Genomic DNA, 18,755 nt, shown 5'->3' on the forward strand with positions numbered 1-18,755 from the left:
ACGTGCAGCCCATCCACAAATTTCATTGTGGTAGTAGGGCCAACATTTTCATGAGAAAGACAATGGGCAGCATCAATTCTGGAAATAAACAAACAAAAAATACCATAGGCCTACTACCTTCATAGATAGCAGCGTTTTTTATATTATTTTTACATTTTGTAGGCTACAATTTTGCAACAATTCACACAATTTAGTGTGCATGGTTTGCGAAATGTTGGACCTTTGTAACAGATTTCACTCATCCAAGATTTTAATTCTGACTCCCTATTTTGAGTTGTTTTTAAAAAAAAAAAGATATTTGTATGACCTTTTTATGCCTTTATTGATGGCAGGACACTCACAGTCAAGACTACAAGAGGAAATCACTGGGACAGAGAGATGGGGCAGGGTTATGACATGATCCAGTGTGGACTCAAACCTGGGTCCCCATGGGCGTGCGTGGGGGGTGGGGGTGGTGTGTAGCCTTGTAACACATACGGCTTCATACACGGCTCTGTCCAGAGCCAAAGCTAGAGCCCTGTACAGAGCCAGAGCCGGCTCTGTACAGACCCATCCTTGGCCTCCCTCTGCTGGATGTTAAAGGTGCTTGCAAACAATTGAGAATTTTGTAGGGAAAGATGGGGTCATTTGAGTGTATCATTTGACATCACAGGTCTAAAACCTACATTGAATGCTTTTTAATGTTGTTAGGTATACATATGTTTAGAAGTTGAATTAAAATAACAATATAGTGGTTAACTCCTAAATTGCAACTACAAGATTGGGTGTGGGATTCCATGATGCTTTACTCTGACATACTAGGTTGAGGCAACGGAAATCCTGGAGATCCAATGATCATCTGGGCCAACCTTTTGCTGCATATGTTGATCTTGGCGACCTGCCACTTTCAAGCATTTTTTAAAACTTTTCATGTTGAGTTAATGTTATTGTAAAGTAGGCCTAGCCTATTACTATGGTTTACATTGGATTGATTTTTTTCCTCCACCACCATGTCTGTGCTGAGCACTAGGCAAAGATATTTGAAAATGCTGTTATGGCATTATCAAGGGTGAAGTGCCCTTGAGCAAGGCACCTATCTCCACACTGCTCCAGGGACTAACCAATATCCGTTAATATCTGGAAGTCCCTTTGGATAAAGGTACCAGCTACGTGTAATATAATGTCATTTATAAGCCTGATCTTTGGGCAGCCGTGGTATAATGGTTATAGATCACAGGGTTACAGATGTTGAGCAAGGCATTTAACCCCACATTGCTTCAGGGACTGTAACCAATACCCTGTAATATCTGGAAGATACTTTGGATAAAAACATCAGCTTGTGTAATGTAATGTAAATACTGTCTCTGGTCTGGTGTTTCCAATCAAAATAGCTCCCTGAAGGCATTGCCAAGATGGCCGCAGAGTGATGTAACTTTATAAGAACTTTGATTAAATAAGAAAAACTAAGAACTGTATTGGGTATATGAAGTAACCCCCTGTGCTTCAAATGTAACGGCACATAACAATTGGAGAAAAGCATGGCAACAGACCATACATCACAGAATTAATCCATTTAATATATTGTTACTTTTCCAGGCAAATATTGAGATAATGACTCACAACAGGCAAGTTTTTGTTACTGTAAGGCACAGAAGTTATGTTTGATTTATTGAGTCCATTTCTTAACCTGAGGATAAGTAATCTCATGTCATATGTAGCCCTTGCTTGTTCTTCCATTACCAGGTGAACTTTGCTGTTACTTATACTTGTAGAATCCTTCTCCTGTCTTCTTGCCAAACTTCCCTTCGGCCACCAATTTGTTTAGCATTGGGCTTGTGGAAAACAGGGGGTTGTTCGGTTCCATTGCGCACCAACCTAAAATACACAAGGAAAACCTGAATTTACTATTTGGTGCATAAATGAAGAATATAATTGATCAATGGATTTACAATAAATTTCAAACGCAATATTGACCATATTTGGCGTGCATGGGGAGTAGCACAAGTTCTTCATTAATTTGACCGTATTCTGGTTCATCAAAACCTAAATGAACGTTGTAGAAGTTCCATTGGATGAAAAGAGAAATGCCGAAAACTTCTCAAATTTAGACTCGGAGGAGTGAGCCGTCTTTATTAGCACAAGAGACTAAACAACATGGCACCGCGCATAAACAGAAGAGCAGCGTGTGTAAACGTCACCGGATCTCTTAAGAGACCGCAATTATTGTGTAGTAAGGTAGTGTAGTTTATTTGTCACATACAAAGTGAAGCACAACATTAAAGACAATGAACCAACAATATAAATAGAAGAACACATATAGGAAAATGAATTATGCATACACCCATGAATGTTAAGAGCAGTAACTCCTGGTTTATGTCTTAAATTAAAACAAACTGATGAGAAAGTACTCCTAACCAGAATAGATTTTCACATTTTGCATGTGCAATTAGCAGGAAACATAGTTATTTTAGCACAGTTTTTGCAAAACTGATCAGAAAGTACTCCTTACCAGAATAGATTTTCACATTTTGCATGTGCAATTAGCAGGAAACGTAGTTATCTTAGCATCCCAGATTTCCCCTCGATTGCGACCTCATGTCATGATCGACATGAACAAAACACATTTATTTGGAGCAATAAGCTTCAGCTAACCTGAGAAGGCAATGCAATGAGGCTTTACAGATGGCTTCGAAGTAGCACAACAGAGCAGAAACTGGCACAAATTTCACTGTGAACTTCAGCATGAAGACTTATAATCACACAGGCATATACTATCTCCATGTGAGTCTATGGGGAAAGAGACAGACTACTCCTCAACCAGTTCCAACTACTAACTGTCTGCCACTTCTCTATGGAGATCTAGATGCACAAGGTAACATATTACCAAGGCACATGCAGGGTATGTTTGCCAGCACCTCTTCTTCTTGCCTCTCATGATTAATTGTACAGATTGAAATTTGTGTTTAGCAGTCAACTAAGATAGCACATATCATACTTAGATGTCATTCAATGTGTTTGAACTGTAATTAAGAGTGCACCAACCACAAATTAATCCAAATTCATTACCACTTTTGTCAAAAGGAACAGGTGAAAATTCCTGCCATCTATTGTTCAAAGCTTATAAAAGGATATCCGAAACTTTTGACCCAATTCATACTATAAACTTGGTACCTGCCCACTTCACTATCTGTTTTCTCATCTTTTCTTTCTCTCACTTTCATTTTCTTTCTACAGTATTGACAATTAAAAAACAATTACTTTTAGGGCACTGTGTAATTGCAAATCTAAAAGGTGGGCGTACACTTTATTATATATAACACGATATTTTCACTCGTGGGTATTGAGCTCCTGCACACACTGCACGAGGGAATTTCATGATTTAAATGTTCACTATATGAGTACACTATACGAACCCACAGTCGGAATGCTCCCACTGCGCGACACGACAGGCATGTTTCCCGGGTCTGCAGAGTAGGGAACATGCGCACCTGAGGTGGAGATGAGGACGCGCCTAAGAGTGAATCGCACGGCCCTATTAATTTGTGCATGTGTGGTGTCAAATCGGGTCAAATGCAAATCTGCTTTAACTGTGCGATTTACTCACGAGGCACGACCACAATTTCAAACAGTTTTGATTTTCGCGCGATCGTGAGGTGAAATCGCTTGTCGTTACCCCATACACGACGTGAGACTCACGATTGACCTACGATTGAGCAAGAAATTGGCCTGACTGTCAAAAACTCGTGCGAGTGACAAATCGTGGCAAAATCGGGCAAAAAGTCGCACAGTGTAAGCCCGACTTTAGTTCGCTCTGAATGTCGTGCAAAGTCATTCGATGCATATGAAAAAATCTTACCATCAATGATGAATTTAGCTGTGTCCAGACCCACATAGTCGAGCAGTTCAAATGGGCCCATAGGATAGCCAGCACCAAGTTTCATGGCCATATCTATGTCCTCTTTGGATCCATGACCTACACATAAACAAGACAAGTTCTGTAAGGCTCCATAAATGAATGCAATCCCAAGTGTCTTTGGTTGCCCTACAGGTGGGAATGATCTTATGAAGAACTAGAAAGACTCTGCTTGGTTTTCATCTTCAGCCAAGGCACAAGTTGCAAAGTTTGAGAGATGGCACAAGCAGTGTTGTTTCTCCCGTAGCGAACAGCAGAGTCAAGGACCACCACTAAATGTGCTTATACCTCTTTTCCACTACCTGGTAGGCCTACGGCTCGACACAGCTGCCACTTTTTGCTCTTAGATTGAGCCGTGTTGTGCCCAATTGAAAAGCAAAATGTGGCGGCCGAGTCGCGCTGTAGTCCTTCCAGAAAACCAGCAGTGGAAAAGAGGCATTAGTGTTATGATTGTAGCCAATGGAGGGCAGCATAGCAGATTCAGAGGGTTTTTCATCCAATTGCAGGTTGATGAACCACAAAAATATCCTTGCCAACGTAATTTGAAGCCAAAATAATTAGTGTTGCAACTCTTTAAATGGCTTTCAAATCAGGTAAAAGGGAGTCTGACAGCTTTCCCAAAGAAGGCGAAGGTAGGCACTGGCCCAAATAAAATCTTATCTTGTGGTGGTGCAGGTTACAGGACATGGCAAAAAAAATGATTGCACTCATAATACGAAATATTTTTTGTGGAATGCTTAGATTACTGTCTGTTACTGCAGTTAAATATTTTTTAGATGACAAAAAGGTGAAATCAAACAAAAAGTATTGGTGGACCTGTATTATGAAATCCAGCACCTGCTGTCCTATTGACCATAACCATGTCATACAACAAGAATAACTGCATACCAGTAATGTTTCACTATAATGTTCAGTGAAAATACCTCTCTCGTGCAGTCGAATTGCTTCCATCATGTATGGCACCAGCAGACGGTTGACAATGAATCCGGGTGTATCCTATAAATAACAGAACATTTACAGGGCTGCAGAAACACACTTCACACTTCAACTTTCCAAAATACAAAAAAGGCAATAAAACGACCTACTTTGCATGTCACAGGATGTTTGCCGAGTGCTTTGCTAAAGGCCATAAGTGCATCGAAGGTTTCCTGGCTCGTTGAGTCGGTTTTGATTACCTATAAAGTGCATTAATGTAAGTTCATATAATCAAAGGGAACATCCACAAACATACAAATTGTATAGATTGATAACAGAAAAAAACTGAAAAATAAAGCTACATCCCCAGACTTCAGAATGTTAACATGACAGTAAAACGAGTTTGGCTTATTTCATTGTCAACTTCTCATATAGAATTTCAGCACCACTTTCCATGTCACAGAGTCTTCATAGAATATCTCAGACTAATATCTCATACATGCTGTGATTATAATGCATACATGCTGTGATCAGGCACAGTCTTTTAAATGTCAGTCAACTGAAGCCCATGCTGACCATGCACACACCTCAACAAGTTTCATCATAGGCACAGGGTTGAAGAAATGAAGACCTCCAAATCGGTCAAGCCTTGTCGTTGAGCTGGCAATATCTGTAATAGGGAGTGAGGATGTGTTGCTGGCAAAGATCGTGTGCCTACAGAACAGAAGATGCACAAAAATTACCATCATCACATGAAAAGAAAACCTTTCCCAATTACACAAAAAAGTTAGAAGTTAATGTTTACAGTCAAGTCAGTGGATGTATTTTATATTCACAACACAGCAGTACGGTTTACAATTGAAAGTGTTTTTAAAACCACATCAGAAAATTGCCAATGCCGGTCCATCTAATAATGATGAGGGGAGCTACACAAATCATCTTGAGGGCCAAAACATACCAAGGCGGAACGGAACGGTCGCAGGACGGACGCGGTCTTTCTGCTTAGTTTTGGCCGGCGTGCTTTTCTCTGCCTTGCACACTGACAGCGTCGGCGTGCGCGGCCAGTCCTATTCAAAACCCTAGCCACAGCCAAAGCTAGCATGCTACTTTGCCATTCATTTGAATGAGACACCGCCGGTCGCCGGCGTGAAAAATACGCTCGAGTTCTATTTTCCAAATGCAGCACGGCGCGGAGCCGGCTCCCGCGCCGCTGACGCCCGACTACCGCCGGTTGGTGTGTAAGGACAGATAGGTTTCAATGTATTTTCACCGACGCCGGTAAAAAACGTGGCCGTTCCGCGCCGCTTTACCGCCTTGGTGTGTCAGACCCCAATTAGATTACTACTGAGTCACTGGCTGTTAATACCCTCTCAATTAGCAGTGTGTTAGCTTTTCATCCTCCCATGAACTCTTGCATTTAACGTTTAACTTTTGCTTTGCATGCAAAAATCAATTAATAGTCTTTCAACAAAGTCCTAAATACTGTATAAATTAACGTTTATCCCCTTACACTGCATTTTATGCATGTCTATCTCAAGTTTAACCTGAATTGAGATAACCAAATGAAATGGTAAACTTTCAGCTTGGCAGTTGCAAGAAACCAGCGGATGAATCCAGACCTCTAGACCTTACTGGACAGGTGCAAGTGTTTCAACCCTGACAGATAAAAAGTAAAACTCACTAACACTTTGGAGTATTGAACCACAGCGAGTCCTCAAGCGAGTAGCCTAATGTTTAGACAACAAGATAACAAAATGGGCCTTGCCAATATAAACGGACGTGTTGTGTTGATGTTAATTATTACTTACTGAAGATAAACACTGAAGAGATACACTTACTGGGGTGCTGCCTTGTCAAGAGCACTGAAGAGACCCTGTTTGATTTTGAGGTTCTCCACAATGGCTTCCAGAACCAGGTCAGATTTCTGGGCAGCTGCAGCTGCATCTGTAGATGTTGAAACGTTCTTCATAACCTTCTGAATGAACTCCTCTCCAGCCTATTTAAATGAATCAAATAACAATGAATCAAATAACTAGGCTGCTACGGACTTCAAATAATATTAATTTTTTTTTTAACCAGTTACTGACTTCTGGTTTGTCTGCAAATTTCTTCTTGACCACTCTTTTCAGACTGCCCTCAATTCCTTTAGCAGATTTCTTCAGTATGTCCTCATTGGTATCTACCAACACAACGGTATGGCCCGTAGAAGCTGCTACCTGTGGGTCATATAGATGTGATGATTATGATGATGATGGTCAAACTCAGACGCATTGATTCTTCCATTCATTCATGCACTCCAGCAATGACAAGTGACACTGATGCGAACAGCAGGGGAGGAGCAAAGATAGCATGCAAGTGGTGGACTTGTTATTCGTTGACATAACATTGTGCGGTGTGCAGAAGTCCCGTCTATGCATTGCCATTTAGTAGTGCAAGAATATTCAACATGCAACCACGAAATGTTGGCAGTTGGAAAGTTGTAAAACATTTCCCTCAGAATTTGTAGACATTTACAAATGACTGGTACTGGTTAGTCACTGCTAGTTTCCAACTCTTATGTATTCATTCACCACAAGACTGAACCAACAAACAACAGGAAATGAAATGGGTTTTTCAAACTCAAATCACAGTAACTTTGTAACTACGAAAAGTCTGATTGTTAGCTGACGTTGCTCTCCTGACGCTAGCTAGCATGTTGTTCTGAAGTTCAAACTTGCCTGTGCGATACCTGCGCCCATTTGTCCGCCTCCAATAATTGTTACGGTTTTTATTGCTGCATTACGGGTCGCAGACGTTGTTAGTGTCCTTATTATTTGACGAGTGACAAAAGCCATGTCTCCGAAACAAGTCAATAAGACCGTTCAATGAGAAGTTAGCACAACGTCTGGTTGATGATCACTCCAGTCCGAACCTACTGCAACTGGAGACGTTCCATCGAGAAACTGGGAAGAAGGTCATGGTGACGCTGATCACGTGGTAACATGCCGTGCCCTTTCACTTACTTTCTAGACCTGGAGTCGAAGAGCTAGACCACAGACCTGGTTAGTAGGTCTGTGAGCTAGACAGTGATCTGTTGGGTAGATTTCAAATATTAAAAAAATAGCCTACATACATAATTTCATTTTAGCATTAAAAAATACCTACATGGAAAACAGTGGGTATGGAAATAGCAGTAGGCTATCATAATAATCTACAAAGGTTCAGAGTGTTTCAATAGCTTAATGTTCAAGTTTGTTTATCGTCAACCCGTTCAACATTTCCAAGACAAAATTGCATTAACAATTACATTACAGTAATAGCCTTTGGACTGAAATGACATGGTAGGTTTCACTAATCTCTGAAATGTATGTTTTGAGCACCAAATATAGCTTTAAATTAAGTTCCCTGATAAAGTGCATTCCTTTCTTCTTTTTTAAAAGAAATGATATATAGACAAAAATAAATGTCATCATCATCAGATGGCAAATCTGCGCCCCATCCTGAAATGTATAGACAGCTGGACAGAGTAAGTCAGTGATTACTGGTTACAAAAGGTGCAACGCTTATAAAAGCTGCAAACTACCATTCCAGCATGTTAATGGGTAATGAAGGGTGCAGCTCATTATGCAGGCATGAAATGTAAGAAATGTTTCCTTTAAAAAAAGTCTATTGGATTGTAGTGATTATCTTGATTCAGTCCTCCATGTTATGTCAGCGCGTTGTCGCACAGACAGTGTATGAGCAAGGGGCCAGCGTGAGGCCGAAACGTCCATGCATCGGTGGTGGCGGTTTTCCTTTGGGTAATCTGAATGTGAAAGCTTGCATCAAGCTGGTGAACATCAGGAAAAGCTCCATCTTGGCCAGCTGTTCTCCCATGCATACTCTGCGGCCTACAAAAAAAGATAACTGGCAGTTATGCATTACTCAGGGAAGTCCAACTTGTTTATTGTCAATTTAAAGGTGTATTGTGCAAGATAGGTCTTCATCATAAAAAATGTTTTCCCCATTCACAAATTTGCTGTTTTTAGATAAATACCATGCCACTGTAAATTTCAAGTGTTCTTATTGGCTTGCTGCTCCACATTTAGGTTTCCATTTGGAAAGGGTTACATGGATTTAAAGTTAAACTGTTTTCACGACATGATGGCTTCACATTTCTTTACACTGAATACAACAAAGTCTCAACACATCCATTCCATAACAAAAGCAGCATTACCGTGACACTTTTCTCAGAGGCAGCTGTATAGATATATACAATATACAATACAATATATTTTATTTGTCATTGTGACAAGCACAACAAAATTGTGCATTCCTGGTTGAAGCAAAAATAAATAAAAATAAAAATAAAAATAAAATAAAAAAATGGAATAAAAAGAATGGTATATGCATGGGATGATAGAATACTTGCCAATTTCTACCACTGTACCAAAGAAAGCATTCTAATTTCTAACTGGTCACTTCCCAGCCTGCTTAGGATAGCACCACCCTCCAGCGATTAGTCAGGTCTACTCAACATGTTATATTATATCGGATCGATAACACTGGAGTCACAATCTTCACCCTACTCATCTGGCCACTGATTCAGGACTATGCACGGCCGCACCAGCAGACTGAGCCAATGGGTTCATGTTCTGTCACTGGATGTTTATGACACTTTAACTAGGCATTTGTAGTCATTGACTATGCCTTTGCAATTGCCCTTGACTGCCAGACCAACATCTCCAACACATTCTTGATTGACCATCTGTCGCATCATATTTAGTCCGAATTGTCTGACCATGTGCAGCTGAGATAGGGGCAACATGTTAATTGTTGATGAAAAAGCCCCCCCTGCTGGTAAATTTGGGAACCTCTTGGGTGAGCACATACAGCCATTTACAACAGTCATCATTTGGTCTAATATAAATCTGGAAGGTGAAAAAGTGGATCGCACTCTGGTCATTCCTTTCTTCTTTTTAATCTGGCAACAGCCGAAACGTTTGTCTATTCTTCTGCTGCTATGAAAAGTTATTCTAAGTTATTCAACTGGAGACGCACCACATGGAAGAGCGTGGTGTATCTGAACTACTACTAATGTAAATCTGACCACCAATCGATGAGATTGGCAAAGAACATGAAATGTTTTTCTTTGTTACATGCACCCAACTCCAGTCCATCACAGGCAATGACTATCCAACTAAGTGCCCATTAAGTGCATGATACAGTGATAGCAGTCTTACCTATTCCAAATGGAATGAAGCACTCTTTTCTCAACAGTTTTCCTTGTTCGTCCAAAAACCTAGAAGGATTGAAATCATCTGGATTTTCCCAAACAGCTGGGTCTCTATGTACAGACCACAAGTTTGGAATAACAACTGTTCCTTTTGGAATAGTGTAACCTCGGAACACTGTTGAATGAAAAATAATAATTTTATTAAGTCAGAAAATCAGCTGTTTTTTTTGTAGTGTTGAAAAGCTCTTTAGGTAAGGTTCATTTCCCCACCTGTGGTTTCTGAAGCCATATGAGGAATTGCAAGAGGAACAACCACTGTCATCCTCTGGACCTCCATTATAGTTGCCTCGGTGAAGGGTAGAGATCCTCTATCAGTCAGTGATACAATTCTGTCTTTGCCAATCACTGCATCAATCTCCTCCTGCACTTTCTCTGTGGCCAAAAACACACAATGGAGAAAGAATGTCAAATCTCAGAACACATAACAGAGAGGGCTGTTATATTGTCCTCAGTGATGTAAACATCGCAACAGGACATAATGTGAAGCTTGTCTGTACCTTGAATGTCTGGATATAAACACATGTAGAGCAGCATCCACAGTATGGAATTGGTGGTGGTGTCAGTTCCTGCAATGAAGAGGTCACCTATGATGTAGAAAAGGTAGTCCTCCGAGAATGTGCTGTCTGCGGGCTCTGCTGCAGTCTGCTGGGCCTGCATCTCCACCAGGTACATGTCAATGAGGTCTCTAGGGTTGTTTGGATCTAATGTGGCCCTGTGTCTGGCAATGATGTTTTTAAGAAACACTGTAATGTCATTCTCCACCTGCCGCAGCTCTCTGAACACACCACAGGGCACATAGTAAAGCCAGGGGAAGATGTTGATGAGAACAGCAGGACTGTTCACACTGATCTCGAGCCCACGTGCCATTAGATCCAGCAAGGTGCTGAACTCTGTATCCTGATGATGAAAACGTTGCCCCAGACTAATGGAAGAAATCACATTGGACACAGCAGTGCTTATCAGAGGCGTCAGGTCAACACCCATTTCTCCTGACTCTCTGGTGAGTCTCACTAGTTCACTTTTAACAATAGCAAGCCCTTCCAAAATGCAGGGCTCCAAACTGAGCTTCCCTAAACCAAAGCTGCGTAAAGTGCTGTGGCAGAATTTCCGTTGTTTTCTCCATACTGGGCCATAGGGTGCAAAAACAATCCCTGCAAATAAGTGGAAAAACAACAAAAGTTTTTGTAAATGTAACATTGATCAAAATACATTAGCCTAAACTAGTTAAAATGTGTTTATATAAACTTTATCAATGACATGCAGAGTTGAAAGTAGAAGCACAAGTATTGTAGCCTAAAACATATTTGCAACTATGTAGGGTAATATCATAGGCCTACGACTGGCGTTGTAATTGCATCCATGACCGTACTTTTACTTCTACTTTAGCCTATATAGGCCTAACTGATATGCAAAAAAAGTGTCAGGGCTGAAATTGCGCAAATGCGAGCCGTTACCTTTTCTCTTTGTCATAATCGTGATGGCAGGCACATCTGGTCTGTCAGAGAACACCTCTGCATGGTGGGACAAGGCGTCTCTAACCACCTCATAGCCGGTCAGCAGCACCATCAGCTGACTGCCCACAAAAATACTAAATATGTTCCCGTAGACTTTCGAAAGTTCCATTAGTGCGACTTGAGGCGAAACAGGACCTGTTCTTTTCGCATTCTCCTGCCGATTTCGCCATAAACGTCGAGATATAGAAGGGGGCACAAGAAAGCCTCCAAAATTGCCAACTAAAGGCCATGGTTTAGGACCAGGCGGAATGTTAGAGTATTTTGTGCGTATCTTGTACTCGTGCATACAAAAGTAAACAACAACAAATACAGTCAGTGTCACTACATTAACCACAGACAGGACAGAACTGAATTGGATCTCCTGCCATATGTGCCAGAACATTGCGCAAGATTGGCGCGCAGCTTAGGACTTGCCTTGTTCCATAAATCCTTGTTAAGAGTATTCTTATTATTACCTTTCTTCATCAAATTGTATGCGCTTGAGTTTTCGCAGCCATGATGCAACGTCGGTCACAGGGGCATATCATCTGACTGTGTTTTGGTTGGTAGAGGAAGTCATTCCTCGCCGCTGATTGGTCTGAATCCGTGAAAGACAAGCAGTAAGCGCGTTCGTGATTGCGCAGCGGCACTGACGGTAGACATGTGAATTCTGTAACAGTAAATTATATGCGTACACACACTAGGCCTATTTATTACCAAAAGTATCCTATCCGCTAACCTGCCTTGACTCACACATGAACTTAAGTATCCATCCCATTCCATATGGTTCAATATGATGTCAGTCCACCTTTTGCAGCTTTTACAGCCTCAATTCTTGGAAGGCTGTCCACAAGGTTGAGGAGTCTGTTCATAAGAATGTTTGACCATTTCCAAAAGTGTCTTGGTGAGGTCACACACTGTTTGTCGAGAAGGCCTGGTTCTCAGTCTCAGCTCGAACAAATTCATCCCAAAGGTGTTCCTAAACTTTACCATAAGGCCCCCCATTTAGGCTACCAGTAGACTTAAGCCAAGGTCCCCCTGACATGGCCCGTGCTACACAATTATTGTGCCATCGCTCCGCCACAATGACATGTAAAGGGGTTGAAGGAGCTAAACATCCGAGACTGGTGGTCCCCAGCTGGTGACCCGCTCATGCCCAGGGGTGTAGCTGACCAAGGCACTGGAGAAGGTGCGTCAGGCAGCAATGCCCAGCAGGCAGACCATCGACCTGTATCATCAAAGTGCATCCCAAAACCCAGTTCTTAGTGGGAGTAGTGTAAAGCTTTGTGGTTTATTTTGCTCTACTTTAGTTATTCATTTTTATTTAGTTTTGCTATACTTTTCCTGCCAACTTGCTGCAGCCGTCTAGCACACCCTCGCAGTCGCAGCCTCCCAGGACCCTTTGAGACATACCTATCAGAAGAAATCCATGTTTGTGTATTGGTAAACTTCACTGTTATTTATTCCACTGACTGAAGGAACACAAAATACTTTTTTAACCAGATCATCACGAGAGAGAATGAGAGGATGTTGAATATCTCTTTATGTCAGGGGTGTGGGAGCCGTTTGCAGCCCTTGAGGCCATGTCATTAGGCCCCCGATATAATGTTATGCAGCTTCACATGAAATATGGCATGTTTTGTACAGGAATCTTAAAAAATACATTAGCAATACAGTTAAGTTATAGGGGACCTAGAGAAGGTCTGCTATAAAAGTGTCTGCCTTCAATATACTGTAGGCCTAAAGTGCAGGTGGAAATCCTGGTTTGTGTTTATACGGCCCTTGGAGGACTTTTACGGACTTTGGAGGAATTTGAAGTGGCCCCTCGAATGTAAAAGGTTCCCCACCCCCCTGCTTTATGTGCTTCGCTGGCTTATTTCTAAATATGTGCTATTTTGTACAAATGTTTGCCAAAGTTTTCCTACATACCACCAGCACAAAATAGCATATAGCCTATTAAGTTTAACTTGTTACTGTGTTCTGCCCAGCACACTACTCCAAATACCATTTGCACTCCTCAGTATAGGATGCTAGTCCAGAAAACCGTCCCTGACTAACAGCCAAGAACTTTTTAGAATGTTTGTTCTTGATGACCACTGCCCTCTCGTAACTATGGTCGGTTTCATCCACCAGTAGAAGCCATTCTTCAGCTCCATAAGGGCTTGGTTTGGTGTACACGTAGTCCCCATTTGGGTCAAATCCTGCAAAGAAAAACAACAAAACAAAAAAAAATGAGGAGAAAACAATTGAAAGTGCAACAAAGTCAAAACAAGACCTACAGCTCTCCTGGCATGCAGAAGAGCTCTGCATAAAAAAACACACAATGATGAAAGTGAAATAATGTATTTCTTTTGGTAGCAAGGATTTGCAAGAGCTCAAGAGTTAATGGAAAACTTCAGTATTTTACGTAACCTGACTGTTTACTAATTTGACCAACAAAGATACATTTGTCACTACAGAATGGAAACCTACTCAAATCAACTGTTGTAAGGATATACTGCAGTATTTATGCTGACCACCAGATTGTTGGGGCTCACAACTACTATAGTTCCATTCATATTCACTTACCAAGGTATCCATTGGTTACCACATTCCGATAGTGTTTGCAGCCATGGCTTTTGATCTCCTCCCACAGGCCATTGTCCCCAGAGCTGTAGTTAAGCCCCACTGTGTTGCGAACTTCACTTGCAGGGTGGAATTTCTGCTCACCTGTGACGGAATATTTCTGCTGTTACGTTTTCTATTACGGCATATTTTAAGGGAGATTTAATGTGGTATGAATTATTCACCCATGTTTAATTGCTTAATCACAATAACATTGTCCAAAGCAGGGGTGTAAAGTATACCCCTGCGAGGCAGGGGGGCCCATACGAGGCGGGTGCCCACATGGGCCCTTGACTTGAAGAAACGGGCCCCCTCCACATAACATTAGGCCCTCTTTTTTTTTCGTTTGGGGGCCCATTCTTGGTAGCTTGCAGGGGGGCCTGAAGTACTTGCGTTACGCCAGTGGTCCAAAGCCATTCACATGGTCTTTTTAGATGCAGGAGACTGAATCATTAGAACATGTACTTACATCATTGCAATATAATAACTTAAAGTTAGCAACATAAAAATAGTGTGAATTCAATGGATTCATTTACATGGGACTTTTGTCCCCATGTAATTCCGAATAAAAATATTTCTGCTTTGGATACATCATGTAAACACTTCACAATTCGGAATTTAAGTTACTCAGAATTAATCTTTATTTACGCTGTTAATTACGAATACTTAAGTCCTTTATCATGTATATTTCTAATTCCACTGTAAAAACAATTCCGGTCTCTCCATGCATGCTCATTGCTATGTCATGATGCAAGGGGCAACGATGCAGATCGAGGGTGTGCATCCTCTGTCCAATAGAGATGCTTTCTGATTCTGATGTTTATTCTGAATTAAATGAAAGTGCTTCATGTAAACTTGACAGAGAATCATTTAAATATCAAACTATTTAATTGGGAATTATTCATTAAACATGAAAAACAACATGTAAAGTGGCAATTGTGACCACTAAATGACCCCAGGCCAACTGAATGTATACAAAATGGTTACTGCACCACACACAGTAATAATAATAATCGGCATAGTAGTTAGTTAAAGGTAGGCCTACCTGACTCCTGAAGGTATAAGTTTGTGAGAGCATGGCGAAATTTTCGTCCAGGTTTATGCATACGTTTCCTTCTGACTGAAGAGTTTTCTGCCTCACAAGTCGGTTCCTGAATGGTCAAGAGATTTCCAGCAACAAACATGATTTCTTCCTCAAAAGACTTCACACACTGGTCAAAGTGCTCATCCCCCCTGTCCACATTCCTGGTGGAAATACAGGGAATAGCTAATAACAATCAGAATTAGATATTACACACAATTATGCACAAATTCATTCACAAATGAAAAGAAAATAAACAAACAGGAAAGGTGATGCAGACAAACACTTTAAATCGGCCAACCTGAAGTCAACCCAAAGCTGAGCAGCAGTGAGCAGCCCAAGCCACTCACTGGCCTCCCAGTTTCTGGTCACCATGATGGGGACAACAGGCACCTGCCGCACGTCAGCATAACTCAACTCTTTCTTGCAGCTGCGAGAGGCTTGGTAAGCAGGTGTCATGAAGGGACATACAACCACTGCTTCCTCTACACCAGCTGCCATGCTGGGAGGGGACAGAGAGAATGCACATTAAAAAAAACAAGACTATCTGACTTCTCTAACATGTGCCTCTATTTATGCGGATGTTGGGTGAAACAAATTACTTTTCTCTCAGGCTATAAGAGTTTAGGTTATTCTTTTGTTTTGTAAAGCAAGCAAAATATGAATGAAGAATAGGCCTACTAAATTGGGCTATGAGACCAACATCTTTCTTCTGAGTCTTCGCAAACTCACGCGTCATTGATATTTCCTGAGACACCTCCTTCTATATCCATCCACACTGGGAAGCCATCTTCCATAAGCCGGTCGTACACCCTCTTTACAAGTGCCTGGTCATTCCATTGGTAGGAAAGCATTACATGATTGGGCATTTTGGAAAAACTATCGGTTCAAAATATGCCGTTGTAAAAAAAGAAAAGAAACCAGAACAAAGAACATCTGATACAAGCACAGCCGGAGATAAGCCTAGGCCTACGTGGGAGTGATGCTCATATTTCACCTGTTGCTAGGTTGCAATTCCCTTTGGTTGGCCAATGGGATGCTTCAGTCTTTGTTGTGCTGGTAATGAAGGACTACCTACCTGCTATTGGCAGGTAGACATGGGGAGAAAGATGTTGTGAGCAATTTCTCTATTGAAAATGTTCACATTTATAACAGCAGATAAAACCAGCCTGGCCAAAAGCATGTTGAATAACTGCACCAGTAGGAGGAGACGTTGTCTTGGTTTGTTATAAGTATTTTGCTAATGGTATAATAAACCGGTGTGAATAAAAGTAAGCAAAGTGTTGAGGCTACAGTGATAGTAGTAAGAAATCCTTATTGGTTTTGTATGTGGTACTTTCCGCTGCCTTACTATGCTATAGAGCAGGGGTCCCCAAACTAAGGCCCGGGGGCCGGATACGGCCCGCCACGCCCCTTTGACCGGCCCTCCACCTCTCTGCACCTCACCATTTGAACTGGCCCAAAGAAGCAATCCTCCTCACAGAAAAAAATAATGATGAAATATATTTTTAAAATATTTTATTTTGTTTATCAACAGCCCTTCCTACAGTTTCTAATGTTCACTAACCTAGTGTGAATCACCATAAGTTTCTTGCTGTTTTAAATATTTTATTTTGTTTATCAACAGGCCTTCCTACAGTTTGTAATGTTCACTAACCTAGTGTGAATCACCATGTGTGCCAATGTTAACAATCAGTTCATATTAGCTGGGTAGATATGTGGCTGCACATTTCAATTATTGTCCTTGTATAGTGTGCCGGTGGAAATTTTCACTCAGGCTAATTATGACACTCTGACAGAGATGAGCCCCTTCTCCATTCGTTTACATTGGACAGGTTAGGGATTTGCAAAGTTTTATAAATGAGGCCCCATAAGTCAACAAACTCTGAGGGCAGACACAGACACACGAGGAATGTGTATGGTTATAGGCCTAAAAGTTTTCCCCACCCCCATTCACCTACACCCTTTGTAGTCCTATAGTGCTGTTTTTAGGGTAGTCTGGTTCTTGGCCCCCTATACCAGTTTAAAAATACGTATACTCAGGCAGCGCCACAGAAATGCATATAATAATTTTATTACTGAATGAGTCCCAACACATTCTTGTCATAAATGGGTGTGTGTGTGTGTGTGGAGAGAGACACAGCGGGCGACTTGTGTGACCCCTATCTTTTTCCCAGGAATACAATGGACAGTGTACAATGCAGAGACTTCTGACACTCCTGGACACTTTGTTGGTCACTTGGCTTCTAGTGCCACTCAGATTCAGGGCCGCGTTATCCTATGGTGCAACCGGTGCAGCAGCACCGGGCCCCGCCACTAGAGGGGGCCCCGGACGTCGTGAGATTGGAAAATATGAAACGATATTTTGAGACAATCAATTGTATGTTTGATGCATTTCGCCATCCGTAGGCAAGCAGAGGCGCATATGCACATCTTGTCACCAGGCTAGACAGGCAGCGTGGGCCCCCCAAGACTGTAGCTGGGGAACAGAAGTGGCGATTTGTTACAAGTGTTCTTTCTTTTTAATTTTCACGTGGCCCCCCTACTGAGCCTAGAATCGCCTCTGCATGCACGCAGGAATCGGAGTCTTCGGAATAATCATTTCAGTCAGATGCTTCTGGTTGTGTGCCACCAGTGAAAACGGTGATCAATATTTTTTGAGTTTGATGATGGGATGTCTAAAAAAGATGTGAGAAACTCGACGTCAGCACTTGCTTCAGATTGTACGGATAAACTTCAGCCCGGCATGGATTACCGCATTGAAGAGAAGGTTGGCAACGTTAGTCATTTTTGTAAGGTCAGTGTTATAATCGCTTTTTGTAATGGTTGCATAGCGATCATGGACTTGTGCAATCATGTAAGCTAAGCAAACAAGAGCACAGCACACCAACCTAACTTTATCTTATTCTATAGTCAAAACATGGGGAAATAAATCACGCACCCAACTGCGTTCGCGAAACAAAAGTCTTGCATGGCGCGGCGAGGATCACTTCTGAGGTGTTATTAAAAAAGTGTTCACAATAATGCTGCGTAAAGTGCACCAACCAGCACTCAAAGTTCTGACAGTCTGACAACAACAGGGCAAGCCAAGGATTTAGCAAACACTAAAATGATATAGTCGCATTTTCCAAAAGCACTGTTATGTCCATTTCCCTAAAGCACTGAAATAATGTCGATGCTCTGTCAGCGTAGCCTAGACGTTGAGTTCGGGTTTGTGTTCAGTTAAAACATGCCTGGGTACCACTCGCAGATTGTTCAGTTAGCAAGTGGCTCTTATCTGGAAGAAAAAAAACGTGTGTGATACATCCACATCTAAACATTACGAATTTGCACCGTAGTCTACTGTAATGATTGCATACAGTGTAATGCACCATCTAGATGAAAACCGCTGACTTCTTAATTGGTATATGGTAGACTACATTTTGAGGGGATTTCGTGACAGCTTCGCTTTGCAGTGGTTCGCTGCTAAGGGGATTCCCTCCTTGCGACAAGCGACACATCTGAGTAGGCTAGGCT

General features: G+C 41.6%; 3 protein-coding genes across 4 annotated transcripts in view; all 3 read right to left on the reverse strand.

The window, feature by feature from the left end:
• trmo (tRNA methyltransferase O) overlaps positions 1-18,755 on the reverse strand; it is a 101,548-nt gene that overhangs the window by 44,787 nt on the left and 38,006 nt on the right. The window lies entirely within an intron of this gene.
• hadh (hydroxyacyl-CoA dehydrogenase) lies at positions 1,536-7,747 on the reverse strand. 2 transcript variants are annotated; one of them, XM_063218346.1, is made up of 8 exons: positions 7,521-7,747; positions 6,895-7,019; positions 6,646-6,803; positions 5,395-5,521; positions 4,978-5,067; positions 4,816-4,888; positions 3,836-3,952; positions 1,536-1,854 (listed from the first exon to the last, which is right to left on the reverse strand). In XM_063218346.1, exons 1-8 carry the CDS (start codon positions 7,639-7,641, stop codon positions 1,736-1,738), a joined length of 930 nt encoding a protein of 309 aa, XP_063074416.1. In that variant the 5' UTR covers positions 7,642-7,747; the 3' UTR covers positions 1,536-1,735. The 2 variants fall into 2 exon arrangements, with proteins under 2 accessions (XP_063074416.1, XP_063074415.1); XM_063218345.1 differs by having other exon boundaries at positions 6,895-7,023; positions 7,525-7,746.
• On the reverse strand, positions 8,026-12,085 carry LOC134464984 (cytochrome P450 2U1). Its single transcript, XM_063218344.1, has 5 exons — positions 11,516-12,085; positions 10,559-11,212; positions 10,272-10,433; positions 10,009-10,176; positions 8,026-8,676 (listed from the first exon to the last, which is right to left on the reverse strand). Exons 1-5 carry the CDS (start codon positions 11,955-11,957, stop codon positions 8,498-8,500), a joined length of 1,605 nt encoding a protein of 534 aa, XP_063074414.1. The 5' UTR covers positions 11,958-12,085; the 3' UTR covers positions 8,026-8,497.

This window comes from Engraulis encrasicolus, chromosome 16 (genome assembly GCF_034702125.1).
Source record: "Engraulis encrasicolus isolate BLACKSEA-1 chromosome 16, IST_EnEncr_1.0, whole genome shotgun sequence".
Lineage (NCBI taxonomy): Eukaryota > Metazoa > Chordata > Actinopteri > Clupeiformes > Engraulidae > Engraulis > Engraulis encrasicolus.

Excerpts from the sequence above, each read along its gene's own strand:
- hadh (XM_063218346.1), bottom strand. The coding sequence starts at position 7,641 with ATGGCTTTTGTCACTCGTCAAATAATAAGGACACTAACAACGTCTGCG. Across the intron at positions 6,804-6,894 it reads AATTTGCAGACAAACCAGAA|GCTGGAGAGGAGTTCATTCA; the intron begins GTCAGTAACTGG and ends TCATTTAAATAG. Across the intron at positions 5,522-6,645 it reads CTTGACAAGGCAGCACCCCA|GCACACGATCTTTGCCAGCA; the intron begins GTAAGTGTATCT and ends TCTGTTCTGTAG.
- LOC134464984 (XM_063218344.1), bottom strand. The coding sequence starts at position 11,957 with ATGTTCTGGCACATATGGCAGGAGATCCAATTCAGTTCTGTCCTGTCT. Across the intron at positions 11,213-11,515 it reads GATTATGACAAAGAGAAAAG|GGATTGTTTTTGCACCCTAT; the intron begins GTAACGGCTCGC and ends ACTTATTTGCAG. Across the intron at positions 8,677-10,008 it reads CTTCATTCCATTTGGAATAG|GCCGCAGAGTATGCATGGGA; the intron begins GTAAGACTGCTA and ends CTTTTTTTGTAG.